This window comes from Gobius niger, assembly GCF_951799975.1.
Source record: "Gobius niger genome assembly, chromosome: 18".
Classification (NCBI taxonomy): Eukaryota; Metazoa; Chordata; class Actinopteri; order Gobiiformes; family Gobiidae; genus Gobius; species Gobius niger.
Window position 1 is genome coordinate 19,442,665 of NC_136869.1, and position 16,027 is coordinate 19,458,691.

The following is a 16,027-nucleotide window of genomic DNA, read 5'->3' on the forward strand; positions in this document are numbered from 1 at the left end:
ACAATGCATCATTTATCATTTTCATACGTCGTCCTTTTCAATAAATGACGTTTCTATATTTTTATGCCATAGTAAATAAATCTGAAGTGCTCAGTTCTGCCACCTGTTTATTCCTTTTAATCCTATTCTTGATAAAAGTAACAGGAAATGGTGCATATCACACTGTATTGTGCCTCGACCACAGAGAGTGACTGCAGAAATCTTAAATGATCCCAAATGCTAAACTTCACACATAACTCCATTGCTTCCTGCTCCTGCACTTTCCCAGGCAGAGGACCCAGCAGAAGTAACAGCACGATCAGGAATGACAAGGCGAGCCGGCCTCCCATTGTATGTGAGCGTTTACTCAGCATGGGAGAGCCAGGACAGTAAGGCCACCAGAATACAATAGACTCATATTTATTTACTGCTTAGTGGCAGCCAGGGAGGACCCCCAATAGCTGATAGCAGCTTTACAGTAATAGAGCTGCAATAAAGAGCTCTCACAGGGCAAGTGCAGGCCAGACACTGTGGCTCTGGCCACAGCACACAGAGGAAACACTTACATGGAAAGGTCAAACCTGTAAATGTAAGAAACATACACAGGGGGGTCAGACATGTATTCTGATGTATACATCCTTTGGAGCTATGAGGAGGGAACCTACAGACAGCCATCAACTCTCTATTGCTCATATGAGGTCAATACAATGCTTATCACGGTCACAGAGGCCTCTGCAGCGCTCCGGGATCAGTTGTTTTTTAGAGAGAGAGGATTCATCAGCAGTGAAAACCAAGCAGAAACTCTAAAAACAATTGATCCTGGAGCATCATAGAGGTTCACTGTGATGGAAAGTGAGGGCACTGTGCTAACCACTCATACAGGCGCTTTTCACTGAAAAGTTTTTTCCATATAAACAGTTCCATAATGCACCTTTAATAACTGTGAAACATGTATTGAGTGTCTGAATAATCAGACTGTGAAATACCTCTACTGTCCAGAAGAGGGCCCTCTGTATTATGCAGCAGCGTCCAAGTACACACAGTTCACACCTGCATCAAGTTCAGCAGTACTCAGACAGCAGCATATACTCTTTCTGATATAAATGCAGGCCTATTGTACTTCAGGAACACACTGAAGCAGGTGTGTCTTTCCGCCATGTTAAGTGTGTATCTGTATCTGACCTACATGACACGAATGCACTGAGCTCTGAGCTAAAATTAATTTCCAGAGAGGCATTAAGACAGCCTGATTTACAGGTTGGCAGCGGGAGCTGTATGGTGTAATTGTGTGAGGAGGCAAGAGCCCTGCCTGTCTACTCGTCCAATCCGAGTCACAGAGATTATCTCCAACACTGGATTAAAACCTCAAAATAGTAAAAAAAAATCCATTTTAGAAACACATATTGATTGAAAGCGGGGCAGTAAGTCTGTGAAGGTCCTGTGTGAATGGGCAAAGCTGACGACAACCACCTTTCTGAATGACTCATGTGGGCAGGATTGCATTCATTTACACTGTATTTCATGTACATGTACTACTCTCTTAATATTCACTGTGTCTGAGCAGATTATTACAGTAACACACAATACACACTTAAAACATGCACAAACACAGTAACATTTTTATTAATCAACTACGGGCCCTGTAACTAACCGTATTTTATTTTCTTCTAGTGAAAAATCAATGTTGCCACATCTATATCCATCATAAACCTGAAAGTATTTTAGGTGACGCATTGGGATTGGGATTTTGTGCGGTGAACATGCTTTAAAATGCACTAAATGTAAAGAATTGGGACATGGGGAAGTATTTGTGAGGGCTAGAAATTAGTGCAGCTGCTAACGGTTCAAATGAAGTGGTAAAAGCAGGTGAAGCTGCAAAACATTGCAATGTAATAATGAGTATGAAGCTAATCAAAGGTATGCCCTTGCAGTGCTAGTGTATTCTTTCAGGTCGGGCCCTCTCTCCTCTCTCCTTCAGACCTCCTCTCTTCCTTCCTGGCCGCTCACTGCTTCCTGCTCGGGTCTTATCACCCTTGAAAACGTGACGCGGGCTCAGTGCAGGCAGACCACAGCTCACTCCGGTCCCAGTCTGCCTTAGATGGAAGTGTCCCGGCTGCTGGGGGGTCTAAGAGGGCCTATGGGGGGCACAAGGGATGTCACGGAGCAGCTCTGTCACTATGTTAATGGACTTATTTATTATAAACAACATGCACTTCACAGGCTGAAGAGGAAGAATAAATCTGAAGTGGCCAGGCGTGTTTTTATTTATGCATTTATTTATCAGAGAGGAAGCTGTAGGCACACAGGACATATCAGCTCATTCTCCTCTGAGGGGCTTTCCTCTGCACTGAGGAAATCATCTGTGATTTACTCCAAATCAAATGCTCATGAACAGGAGGGGCAATAGGCCAAGGTTGACCAAACCATTTGTTTCTGCCATTCTACAAAAACTGAAATAAGCTCTAAAAAGTCCAAATTTGGCTCTGTTAATGCACATCCTCACTGGGCAAGCATCTTGAGTTACTGTGCATGTCTCGCACCTTCATTTGTTGTGGTCAGATTGAGGTCTGCTGAGGCATGATAGAGCCTGTGTTATTGTAAGGCCACAAGGCCATCAGATAAGGCCAAGCCTCACAACCTGCAGTAAGAGCAGGTTTTACTTATAGTTCACCGCCAGAGAATAGGGACTGACTTCAGCTAAACTGCAGACTTCAAAGTCCTATGGGCATGGATCAGAAGTGGCACACTTCAGCTGGATGCCATCCCCTGGGATAGCCATTGTTTTATACTATAGTGAGTACATGATGGTGGGCTTTGTGTACATGTGTAGTGATTATATCACTGGGACTTTCCCTCAGTTTCCTCATCTGTTTTCCCATGTTATCATATCACACATGAGATCAGCAGACCCCGGCGACCCATGTCACAAGTTCAAACGGTCAAAAGATACAGCTCTTTCACTCACAACTTGGTCTTACTGTAAATGGTCACGGTCTGAATATCTTATGCCGTTTTTCCACCTCACAGGCTATTTGAATATATTGCTCTCACTCAATTTGGCATCCTGTAATCAACATAAATCAGCCACCACAGACTTGAGACATTCCTTTCAGATCTATATGAGGCGCTGCTCTGTGCACCTTCACCTGGGGAGGGCAGTGAGTACATACACTCTGATCCTCGCCATTGTGTGTAAATCTACTGATAATCTCCATCAGCTGAACTCAGGCAGCCAAACACAGGACCTCCTGAAGTTTACCATGACAGATAAGGCACTGACGGGGCCGACTCCACCACGGCCTTTTTAGTTATTTGATGTTGGCCTCACTACTTCATGTTATCACTCTCATGGAGCTACCTGGCATGTGACTAAACTATATAATGAAGCATAACATCATATAAATCAAATGAAAAATGCAACTAATTCATGAATCAGATTCATGGTAGTTCCTCCTGTACGCACGTCTCAGGAGCATTCGTGTAAAAGGAACAACGCAGTGAGGAAGCACACTTAGTGCATTTCCTCCATTAAACCACAGCTGTGTGACAAAGCCCGAGACAAGTCCTGCGATATGAAATCAATGTGAGCGGAATCATCAGACGACCAATGCTTCGACTGCACCGAACTCACAGTAAGGGCATTAGTAAGCACTGTACGTCCAAGTATTCCTAAGTGCGATGACGATGCAGATAAACAGTAACATCATTCGCCGGCGTTCACAAACGAGAAGTTGAAGTTAAATGACTATGAGGAACTTCCACCTGTATGTTGTGGAAAATGTGTTCTGTTATCTGAAAAAAATCACACAGCATTACCTGAAATACAAAATGAAAGTGCCTGGGGAAAAAAAATAACTAAAAGTCCCCCTTCTAATGTCTATTTCTCAACTCCAGAAGAGATGCCCTCCATAACTTTGCCTTATCTAGTGTTAACCATTCTTAACCCGGCTGTATTGATCCAGATTCTTCACAGGCGTGATGCCACTGACCACCGGGGGCTATCGATCCTGACATGGGCCACCTCGGACCAACATGGCGGTGTCCTGTTAGCACCCTCTGGGCTCGGCGTCTCATTGTGCTGTGCCGCTCCAGCACCTTTCAATGGCAAAGGCCAAACATGAAAGGCACGCTCTGTGTTTGGGCAAATTAGGGATCAATTCACATCCTGATTGTCACATACAAAGAACTCACTGTCTCTCTCTCCCCGAGCTCCAAAAAAAACCCCTGCTTTTGGTTTACGTTACTTTGATCAGTGATTAACTTTCAGATTTTGGTCAGTTTAGTGTCTTGTCCCGAATTTGATGCTATAAAACAGATGAATGGGGGGGGACTTCTTTGAGGACTTGGGTCAAATGCAGGTCAAGTGGTGGTGTGTATTTATGTGGCTGGCAATTGTCGCCAAAACAATGAAGCTGCTTGAATAAAATCATTTGTTATAGGCGCAATAGTGGCTCATTCATTTTGCACAGAAATGTGTGTGTGTGTGTGTGTGTGTGTTCTTGTACTCGTACATTGTGAGGACTAGTGTGAGTTTTTAACCAACAGAGTGAAGACATTTTTGGAAAGTGAGGACATTTTGGGTGGTCCGCACTTGTTTGAAGGACTGTTTGAGGGTCAAGATGTGGTTTTAGTGTTAGGGTTAGAATTGGGTTTAGATTAGGGTTAAGATTAAAGTTAGGGGCTTAGGGTCTGGGTAATACATTTTGTCTATGAGTGTGCTCACTAAGATTGCGCGCGCGTGTGTGTGTGTTGGTGTGTGTGTGTATGAATTCAACTTTATAAAAATTTAAAGGGACTATACGGAGTTTAAAAATGTTAAAATTAAGTATTTTCCTCCCCCTACATGTTCCAACAATGTCCTAATGTGTAGAATGAGCTCAGACCTGTTCACCACAACTGCCTCTAAAGTCCTGCACTGTCACTAAAAACGGTGTTGCTTCGGCCCGAAGTGCCGTCATGCACGAGCTTAATATAGTAGGTGCAGTTACACATATGACCTGAGGTGGCAGTAGTGAATATAAAATGGCTAACTTGCGTCTAGCCCCTTTAAGTTGAAATAAGCCTCAAAAGTTAAGTAGTTTATCTGTTTTTGTATGTTATTTTCTTTTTCTTTTTTTTCTTTTTTTTGCAGCCAATAGGCTTCATTAGACCAGACAGTATAATCTGAGCTGGTATTCGGTCTTGCCTTAGTAACTTAGTAACTGATTATGTGTTTTTTGTTGCCATTTCTACTGCAAGTGCCAAAAGCTTCATGTTAGCAACACTAAATACTGTTTTGCACCTTGCTTATACTGATACTGGTATACAAAAATGAAACAGGGAGCGAAAGTTGAAAGCGTCACTTGTGTCCAAACTCATTCCCATCCATCTCTCCATCCATTTTCTTCCGCTTTATCCGGGGCCGGGTCGCGGGGGCAGCAGTCTCAGCAGAGATGCCCAGACTTCCCGATCCACACACAGTCGCACACCTCCTCCAGCTGTTCTGGGGGGACCCCGAGGCGACACCAGGCCAGCTCGGAGACATAGTCCCACCAGCGTGTCCTAGGCCTTCCACGAGGCCTACTCCCAAACTGACCCCACCTACTTAATTCATTTCTCACATCCAAACTCTTCCCAGGGATAAAATGTGTGTTTCACAACTGTCAGGGTTCAGGGTTACTGTGATGCAAAAACTAGCAATCTCACAATCAATAAAAATGCTTATAATTACACTTATTTACAAACATCAAGAAAATCAATTCAGGATAAAACTAATGTAATTTCACGAGTAGTAACAAAGATTGGGCACAGAGCCATTAAATAGTGTTACCTTTTTACTATTGAACAGATTATACTTATACTTCATTACAATCTTAGTCTACCCCATGTCTGATTATCATTAATATTGCAGCAGCTATACAATATGTGCTTAACACACTCCACAAATGATTACAACCTGTTCTCACACCTCTGTTTTTCAAGCTTTGTTATCCAACACTTGCCCCTCCAAACAAAAACTGTTAAACTCATTTTTTAAAAACATGAATATAGTAAAATGACACGATGAAACATGTAGATGATGTCACTTTCTTCCAAATAAAAGAAAACTTGAGTTATTTCAAGCTCATGTGTCAAGGGCAAATCTCTCCGTGAAAAAATAGCCAGTCCCTTAAATAGACAAGTCTTATCAGTTTGGGAATGGTCATAGCAGCAGAGAAAACAATGCCCCGCGCGATGGGATCTCGGGCTGACCCTAATAATGCGATTGGTCTGACAGGAGAGCCAGGAGAACAGGAAGCGCACCGTACCTCTGTCTTCGTGGATAAAGTCATAAAAATGATAAACACTGGTCTTAATTAGCCCGGGGCAGGACAATGCGAGGGCTATGAGGGCTGGGCCGGTAAAAGGTGCAAGATATGAGAGACCGCTGTCCCGTAAGGTGGACTCCTCAGCTGGGTGCTTTCCTTCTCTCCATATTCATCTGTCAGACCAAATGTGCTATAGATAAAGGAGTGAGGAACTGGACCTGGATTTGAAAAATACGAGTGACCGTCCCGACAGTAGAGGTCAAGTTATTGCTGACAAAGACAAAATGTGGAATTCCAAACAGTGAGCAAAAGCTGTGCAAACAAACCTGTATGGCCAATCCCAATTATCAGCTTTTTATTCGTCAAGTCTACAGCTTCCTGTAGCAGGAGTGGAATCAGCTATTGGAGGAACAAAACTGAATCTTTCTGTGTTCAACTGTGCTGGAGGATAGCATTCAATTCCTGTTTATGCCAAGGTTTACTGTAAGCGTCTGTCTTCTACAAAAACGTACTATTGTTTATTTGAGCAGTTTTCTTTTCAAAATTCACAACTATACAGTCATGGAAGCTCAAAAGGAGTAGGCTGAAGTAAGAAAGCTGATATATGTGCCTACCCCTTATTTAATGCGTCAGCCGGTATAAATTATCAACCGTACAATCAGCAACATTAACCTTAGACTTAGCCACATTGACAAAGAGGAGCATTTAGCTGCATTTCATAGCAGCTTGTCACAGCTGGTGTGACTTACAGGACATTGTTCGACTTATACATGAACCGCAAAACACTACATAAGACGAACAGAGTATGAACGGAAAACAAACATGGCTCCTTCATTAACCTTGCTTTTGAACATATAATAAGAGAGTCATTATCAGTTTTAGCATACGTTTTCAGCTAAATACACAGTACAACAGCCTCAGTGTGCCAAACCAGTTAGTTGAAACTAAAAACTTAAAATGAAAATACTAAACTTCACTGCATGAAGTTTAATATGCACCACAAAAAAGAAGTCACAAGCTGGAATGTTTGATGTGACTCTAGCATGCACTTGCTGTGGCCCTGTATTAATACGCTTCTGCAAGGTCAAAAAATCCAGTGTTGCTTTAATTTTCCCCCAAGATTTTCTACTGACGATGGGAGAGTGTGACCTGGCAAGAGCCAGATTCATACAATCTGGGATTGCGCCGGCTGGAATCGTTCAGGGAGAGGCCGCAGGTTTGAAGCAGCATTTGCTGCTGATTGGATCAAGAACAACGCAAATCCATTAAATGTTTAGTTTTGATAAAAGTTGTGTGTGCTTGTGTTACTGTTTGTGTTGCAGCATACCTCATGTTTATTTTTATGATCGCCGCGTGTCTTTTTTGCCAGAACCAATTTTGGTTCTGGCAAAAAATCCACTGATGGAATAGCCTGGTCATTCATGATGTTCAGGTCGTCAGCCTCGCCACCACAAGATCTGGCCCAATGTTTTCAACATTGGGCCAGATCTTGTGGCAGGCTCTTGGCGAATTATTTTCCGAGTGTCGGAGCTATATGCGCCATTCGCCTCCTACAGCGTCCGCTGTGGCGCAGATCGGCCCGCGCTTGGCATGAATGCGAAGCAAAACAAATGCACATGTTCACCTCCCATTCCCCCACAGCCACTCTCCTGGCCGCGGAGTCGATCTGGTGCTTCTACTGAGCACAAAATGTCACACTATCGTCTGCGTTTTGAGACACAAGATCGGGCCCATAGTGTTAAATCCAACTGGACACTTTTTTTCTTTCTTTTTTTGGGTCAGGCACTATAACTATATGCAGTGTAGTTTACCATAAAATGGCGATAGTGATATATCTATTAATAATATATTACTGTCACTTTTAGGAATGCCATATTTTTGAATAGTCTATACAATATTTATAATAGTATCTGTGAGCCTGCATGACCTGAGAAAATACTGAGCATGAGATACACTAATGACTACAAAACATCTTAGCGTGTCGATACAGCTCTTGCACTACGATGTTCTCAGGAAAACCACTGATTATTTTTTACTGGTTGCTTCCGTTTTATTGTTGGCTGACCCCTGGCATGGCTGGAACCTTGGGGGTCACCTCACGTTGTGGTAAAACCCTCTCTAAACATCCTCCCGCTAGCATGACTTAAGGCATATTGAAGATTTGTCTTGGAAGCGCTCTACGGTGACAAGACAAGGCGGATGTGCTCATCTCTACACTGCCAACCCCAAACAAACACGGAACGGCTTTATCGCGGACCCCATCGGGTTATCAGGGTCGGGATGGTGGCGCAGAGGGGTTTGGGGTCAAGGCTATGACAATGTTAGACAGCCCGGCAGATTCCCACCTGATTCTAGAACAATGAGACGAGAGAGGAGACTGGCTTCCTCTGTGTCCACGGCAAAACTGCGTCCCACCGTCCTGTCGCTTTCGTCGCCTTGTTGTGTGTGCTCCCGGGCGAGGACGCTTTCCCAGCATTCCCCTGGGGCAGAGAAAAACACATCAAAAACAGCTGCGGACGCATGTGACCTGTGCCTTTCACGCTGCTCACTTGTTGTCTCATTTCAAATCCCTTATTTCAACCGTCTTGGAAAAAACGCACACTTTCACATCCCTTATTATTACCCTCATCGGAGCACCTTGACCTATGAGTGATCTCTCACATCTGCAATCTCCCTATGGTGTGATTTTTGGGTGCACCCATAAGAAAAAAGTTATCAAGACTGTGACGCAAAGCTTTTCTTTTATGCGGTAGGCATTGTGACTGACAGCTCAGAGCAGAAATTTTCCAAGTAACAATATAGGATTAAAAGCTGTTGGAAAAGGTGTGATTTCTATTTAGAGAATCAGTGGCGATGTTTCTCTTCTCCTTCCCTCCGCCGCACCTGTTATACGCTGCTGCCTTAACCTCTCTCTTCTCTTCTCCTGACGAGGCTCTTCCCCCTCATCCTGCTGCTCCGCTTCCCCCACTCGGAGCAGGTGTGGGAGGAAGTCATAGTCCAATCAGACACAATCTACACACCAACTATCTCGCTCGAGATAATAATGACAGATGTCTGAGCTGTTGTATTCGGATCAATTAATACAACTTCATGTACAAGTAAAGTGTGCCGCAAAGGAGTTGTGGGGATTATTAGCTTTCTTTAAAACGATTTTTACAATGTAATAATGGGTTCTGGAAGGTATTTTTTAAATGTTGATATGAAAGTAGAGTATGTGGATTAAGAGCAGCTGAAGTCCTGATGTATAATTAAAGTGTTAACAAAAAGTCATACAGTCCATAGACTGGATCATTTTGAGTTTATAGAGCTTTCCATGAGCGTGTGTGCCATGTCTGCAGAGAGAGTGAGCACTTGTTGCTTGTGACGCATAGTTAGCAGTATTGTTTGAACTCGCACACTTGGCCCTTGTGTGCAGTGTCAGGCTCGGGCCCCTACACTCAGGGGCCTGTGCCATCAGCGGCCAGTGCTAACATATATATGCCTTCCGTCCTTGTGATTTAAACCAACACCAGCGCCTCACAGCTCGGCACAAAGGAGCCAGCCAACGCATTGTGCAATTCCCAAGAAAGCCACCCACAGACGCTTCTACAGTGAGACTGGCGGCCGCAGCCACGCAGCGCTTCTGAGCTGGCTCGCTCAAGGCGGACGCTGAGTGCGTCTACGCCAAGGACAGGAAGTGCTCGCGGAGGGACAGGAAGTGCTCACCGCTGCAGTAGCCGTGGCTGGAACTGAGATAATGCCATTGTGTAAGCAAGCCCAGTGACCTCTCCCTGAGCGCCAGAGTCCAGAGGCTGGCGTCGGGAGCCCGGGCCCCCACCCAGCTCCAGACTCCCCAGGCACGGGGCGGGGGCCCTGCATGGAGGGACAGGCCGGAGGGGAGGGGGTATCAGCCTGTCACCTCCTCCCCTCCTCTGGGCCCACTCTGCACCTCACCTTGTAGCGGAAATGTGGCCAAGACTCCAGACTTTATGACTTCTTCCATCGAACGCCGAGGATTCAGTCTCCCACACGGCTGCAGGACATGTCCAGCTCACGCCCTTCAACACACACAAAAACTTAGTCAGGATTGAAGGGGGAAAACCGTATCAGGTCATCAGTGAGCCACACGATGACAGTAGTATAGCGCAGATCCTGTCCTGTCCCTGGCTCCAGCCCCACGAGGCTGTCCACTGGAGTCTCGGAAGGCGCTTAGGCATGTCCCATATTTCTGTCAGCCCTTATAGATATGTCAAAATAATGAAGTGGTTGCATTGCAGAGTGATCCATGAGGATAAAACCTGGAGGTGACAGGCTCGGGTCTGCTGCCTTAGATAAGAGCGGCTCATATTTGGATTTCTGGCCATATAAACACAGACTTCATTCATACACACAGACACATCATGTACTCTTCATGCACAATACACATATACTGTAGGCCTCAGTAAGGTGGTGACCCTTTGACCCGGGGTGGGTTATCTGCAAAACAAAAACTTCATGTTACGATTTTTTACAGAGCCTCATTCAAGATAAAAAAAAAAAAAGATATATTATCAACTTTATGCTTGCACAAAATGTGTTTGTAGATGGAACTAAACCTGTCTGCTGCTTCTGAAAGTTCACAATTCACACAGAACCAAAACACACAATCACAATATGGCAATCTCTTTAATTAGGCAGACTGTCATAGAAATTCCACATTGTCATCTGGTTGTGAATAAACCGCTTAATTTTTTATGTTAAATACTTTATGATCTCTTTTGATGTGTTTAGGAGTGATCTAAAGATGCAAAGGTGGGACATACATAATGTAGCAAACCATGTCCAACTCAAATTACTTTCGAGTAAACCATTTTCATAACATAAAAACTGATGTTTGATCCTGAAAGGGATTCACTGCTGTGTGCTCCGCTGTTTCTACTGAAGAAGAAGCCAGCCAGTCAGTATCAGTGGCTTGAGGCTTGATATGTTTATTTGAGCTTTCGGTCATTTTGTTGATTTCACTTCTATTACCTCAATTAAATGCCCCTTTGTTCAGGAGCACTCATTAGCCTGAAATCAAAGGCAGTCGTCTCAAACGGGAAGAGTAGACGGCCGTGCGTAAAAACTGAGAACTGGCTGCCCATTAGCCTCCAACACAAAGCTACTTCAAGAAGTTTAACACGAAAGACCAATACACACTGCTCACTATTGCAAACCAGACATAAACCACGACAGTGAGCTTTACATATGCAAAAAAAAAAAAATGATAAGGGACGGTGATAATTACGCACGTGCTTGTGCTTTTGGTGTGCATACCAAAGAGCATTATGCGTAATACGTTTTTTGATATTTTCGCACTTGGGAGGCTGCGAGTGAGCAATAAATCACTTACATCTCGCGGCTTGTGTCCTTAGGAGGTCTCGTCGCCCCCCAAACAAGGGTCGAAGGCGGGCAACTGCGAACTTTTTACACCTTTGCCGTAGTGGGAACTCCCCCTGCGCTCTGATTGGCTCCCAGTGAGTTTATAGCGCACCAACATCAAGAGACAGCGGTGAGTAGTCATTCTGCATCTCTGCCTGTCCCCCCTACGCTGCTACAAGTGTCTGATGGATGCGAGTAAGTCCGCTTTATTCTACTTTGAAAACAGGGACAACTCTCGCTGAAAGTTGCGCTGAACTTGCGTCCGGAGCGGAGCAGAGACTCTGACTTGGCCGTCCCAAACCCAACAGCTGCCGGACAGAGATGAGCAGTCCCGATGCGGGTTACGCCAGCGACGATCAGACCCAGGCAAGGTGCGCGATGTCAGTCATGATGCCTGGAATGGGACACTGTCAGTGGGCTGATCCTCTCAGTCCTCTCGGGGACGCCAAAGTGAAAAGCGAGACGTGCGCGTCAGCCTCGGGCGCCCAGAACCGCGGGAAGAGCGAGCCCCGGATTCGGAGGCCCATGAACGCGTTTATGGTCTGGGCCAAGGATGAGCGAAAGAGACTTGCACAACAAAACCCTGACCTGCACAACGCGGAGCTCAGCAAAATGTTAGGTAAGCATACTTTGGCTTTTCCGCTTTTTTCTCTGACTCTGAGCTTGTTTTGTTCAAACTTTTAATTGTTAATCATAGTTTATTAGCCTATAAGTGAAGAGTATTTATTGAATCCTGATAGGCTCACACACACCACACTGACATATTGGAATGTGAATGATTGGCTTAACTCAATGTGTTAAGTCACAGAGTTGGTGTTACACTCAAAAACTTATTCATGCTCCCTACAAGGCAACAGTCTATTTTAGTGAGCATCACCAGACCTTATACACAGTGTCCATATTGGCTGGCGTACTACTGATGCACACTTTTCTTCTGCCACACAGGGAAGTCGTGGAAGGCCCTTCCAGTGACGGAGAAGCAGCCGTTTGTGGAGGAGGCCGAGCGTCTGAGGGTGCAGCACATGCAGGATCACCCCAACTACAAGTACCGGCCGCGCAGACGGAAGCAGGTCAAGAGGATTAAGAGGCTGGACCCGGGTTTCCTGGTGCACGGTGTCCCAGAGCACCAGCCCCCGGGCCTGTCCGGGGACAGCCGGGTCTGTGTGGACGGACTTGGCCTGGGCTACCACGAGCACAACTTCCAGCTCCCCCATCAACCCATGGGCCACTACAGGGACACTCAGGCCTATGAGAGCTACAGCCTCCCCACTCCGGACACTTCTCCTCTGGACGCTGTTGAGCCAGACTCCATGTTCTTCCCTCCGCACTCCCAGGAGGACTGCCACATGATGCCCTACGCCTACCACTCCCAAGGGCCTGAGTACCACCCGCAGGACCCACTCTCAACACACCATCCCAACCCCATTCTCCACCGGCACCCCTCAGGTCAGGAGCAGTCCCCGCAGCACCCTCCACCCTCAGCCCTTCCCCCCTCTTACATGGGATGCCCCAACCCTCTTGCCATGTATTACAGTCAACCCAGTAGCCACCCAAAGCGGCACTCGGCTGCGGGGCAGCTCTCCCCCCCTCCTGACCCGCACGCCGCTGAGCCCGTGGAGCACATGCCCCACTCGGAGCTGCTGTCGGAGGTGGACCGCAGTGAGTTCGAGCAGTACTTGAGCTCGTCTGTGGCGGCGCGTGCAGACATGACAGGCCTGCCCTACGCGCCACACGACTCTGGTATGCAAGGACCAGAGAGCCTCACATCATCAGTGCTGTCAGACGCCACCACAGCTGTGTATTACTGTAGCTACAACAACTCCTAACCTCGCGGACACATGATCTGACCTCAAATCTCCGTAGCTGCATTTGAACAAAAATATCTCTCTTATTTTTGTAATTGTTTTCTTACCAGTTCCACAGAAGGCCGCAGAGATTTTCCACGGAGCTTTGGACGAGACTGGTGTCGCCTGATGTATGTAAAACAGCCACAGGACATTTGGGATAAGAATTGTTTCATCTTTCATGCAGGGAAGTTGTAATAATAAATAATGTACAGTCACTATTTTTAAGTGTACATATATATATATATATATATATATATATATATATATATATATATATATATATATATATATATATATATATATATATATATATATAAAAATGTGTTTTTATACTTTTGCACTTTTGTGAAATAAACTTTTGAAATAGACCCTGGTTTTGTGACTTTTTTTTTTTTTTTACACGTTATTATGTTATCAAGATACAATTTTCTTTCTTTTTCTTTTGAACAGTTATACTTTACACCTGCTAAATGTGTATGAATCCCCCTTTATAACAAATTAAATCAGTTTGGTTTGTTTTCACTTTAGATGTCACCTGTCCTCCATATATTCCACTTCCTGGCTTCCTCACAGCAGAAGTAATCTTTGCCTTTGTTGGCGCCAAGTTCTCACTGTGGGAGAGGGCAGTTTATGCTCCGGACATCCTGCTCATAAAGAAGTGGTCTCTTCTGATTAATGCAATGGCCATAAAAATTCCCCGTAGTTTGTCTAATAACCAACAAACATTCTTTTAATATTTTGCAACAAGTTGACGTGATTCGCCAGCGTCATATTTATTTCTGGTGTGCCCGATCTCACAATGGTTGAAAATGTATCGGCTAAAATCATTAGGAGATCCCATCAGGCATGAACAATAACTGATGTGCTTATGTAGCTCGAGATCCCCTTTTTATAAATAGACTTCTGCCTATTTTAAAAGGAAGAGGTGCTTCACGCAGGTCAATCACAATGACCTCACAATCCATACTTAGCTCACCAAAGGAAACATGGTGTGTACATTCGTGTTACTTGATTGTTTTGACATCATTCTCTGTCAAAGAAGTGGAGGTTAACAGGGCAGGGTCTTCTCACGACTGTCAGGTGATGTCATCTTTGTGTCCGTGTCGATGGGTGGCCTGATCGTTTTGCCCGTCACCTACCCCGCAGAACCCCCAGGCCATGTGGCAGAATCCACTGTAATTGCTGTGAATGTGTTTAGATGGAGTCTGCGGCTAGAGCTGGCTTGATCCCCTCTGTTATTCCAGCTAATGGGAGTATAACAACAGGCTCAGGCCGTAGTCCCCAAGGCTCGATCTGTGGCGGTGGGTGAAGGGTCACCTGTACGGACCCCTCCAGACAGTGTGGGACATGATCCTATCTCTGGTGCAAACTAATGGCAATGGAGCACTTAACAAGGAAGAGCACGATCAGACGACCAGTTTTATCTAGTTGGGAAGAGATGGGGCTAGATTTAAGAAGGCTGATTTTAAAGAGACGGAAATAGCTACTGACAACAATTTTTGTTTGTAAAGCCTAATTTCCCTTTTACATAATTTTTATTTTATTTTACAGAAAATAGAAACTAAAATAGTAAAATATTAAGCACTAACATGTCGATGCTATATATACATTATCAAGCTTAATATACAGCTATAGGCTATCCAGTATATATATACTTTTATATTATTATTATTATTATTATTAGATGAGTCTATGGATCTACATTACACTAATTTTAGGTTCAGCTGTCTTGGAAATGCACGGTGGTGATTTCATTTTTGCTCTGATCAATTTAAAACCAATAAATAAATAAATAACCTTTCAATATCAAAATAACAATATTTGAAATGTATTTATTCTGGTATGTTTGATGTTTTATTTTTGAGGATGTGAGTACTACATACACTTTCCCCCCATTCAAAACCACTCACTAATGTAAGTACACTTGAATCAGCCAGTAATGAGTAGTAGTGACTGAGGTTTAGCCTTTCCCACCACACAACACAAGTGCGCACATGTCACAGCGCGTTTTGAGGGAAGTTCAGAAAGTGACAGCAGTTTGAGCCATGTTTAGTCATTCTTCAGTAGTTTGCATAGTCTCAGTAGACGGACAGGGTGTTTGTCAGCAACAGGCTGAGCTTAGCTTACCTGGAGCCTCCATGACCAGGCGCAATGTCGCCTCCAGGTGCAAGCGATTAGTGACAAATAATTAGCATAGGGTTTACAGAGAGCGAGGGCGACGCCATGATGGAGGACACGAGAGGTAGGAACTACGTAATAACATGTCATAAAGTCACGTACAAAAAAAAAGAAAGAAATGATTATAGGATAAACTGGTTCATAGTTATGCTGGGTAGAAGAAATGTGGTTCTTCTGCTACATTGTGTTTACATTAAAATCAAGCATGATGGCAAAGACTTAAAGGCATATACCAGATTTTTTTTTAACAAACAATGAAAATGTGACCAACTCACTCGTAACCTTTCTAACATCCCATTCCCAATTCTGTTCCGAGATGACATTATAAACACAATCCACAATCTTCAGTGAGCAATA

The 16,027-nt window shown here is 44.5% G+C and overlaps 1 protein-coding gene and 1 long non-coding RNA gene across 2 annotated transcripts; one reads left to right on the forward strand and one right to left on the reverse strand.

The window, feature by feature from the left end:
* Positions 1 to 8,620: 8,620 nt before the first annotated feature.
* On the reverse strand, positions 8,621 to 15,706 carry LOC306977955. Its single transcript, XR_013793872.1, has 3 exons — positions 15,620 to 15,706; positions 10,200 to 10,303; positions 8,621 to 8,746 (listed from the first exon to the last, which is right to left on the reverse strand). It is a non-coding gene; the product is annotated as an uncharacterized lncRNA (long non-coding RNA).
* On the forward strand, positions 11,793 to 13,698 carry sox17 (SRY-box transcription factor 17). The gene is made up of 2 exons (XM_079576395.1): positions 11,793 to 12,264; positions 12,591 to 13,698. Exons 1-2 carry the CDS (start codon positions 11,967 to 11,969, stop codon positions 13,469 to 13,471), a joined length of 1,179 nt encoding a protein of 392 aa, XP_079432521.1. The 5' UTR covers positions 11,793 to 11,966; the 3' UTR covers positions 13,472 to 13,698.
* Positions 15,707 to 16,027: the final 321 nt, after the last annotated feature.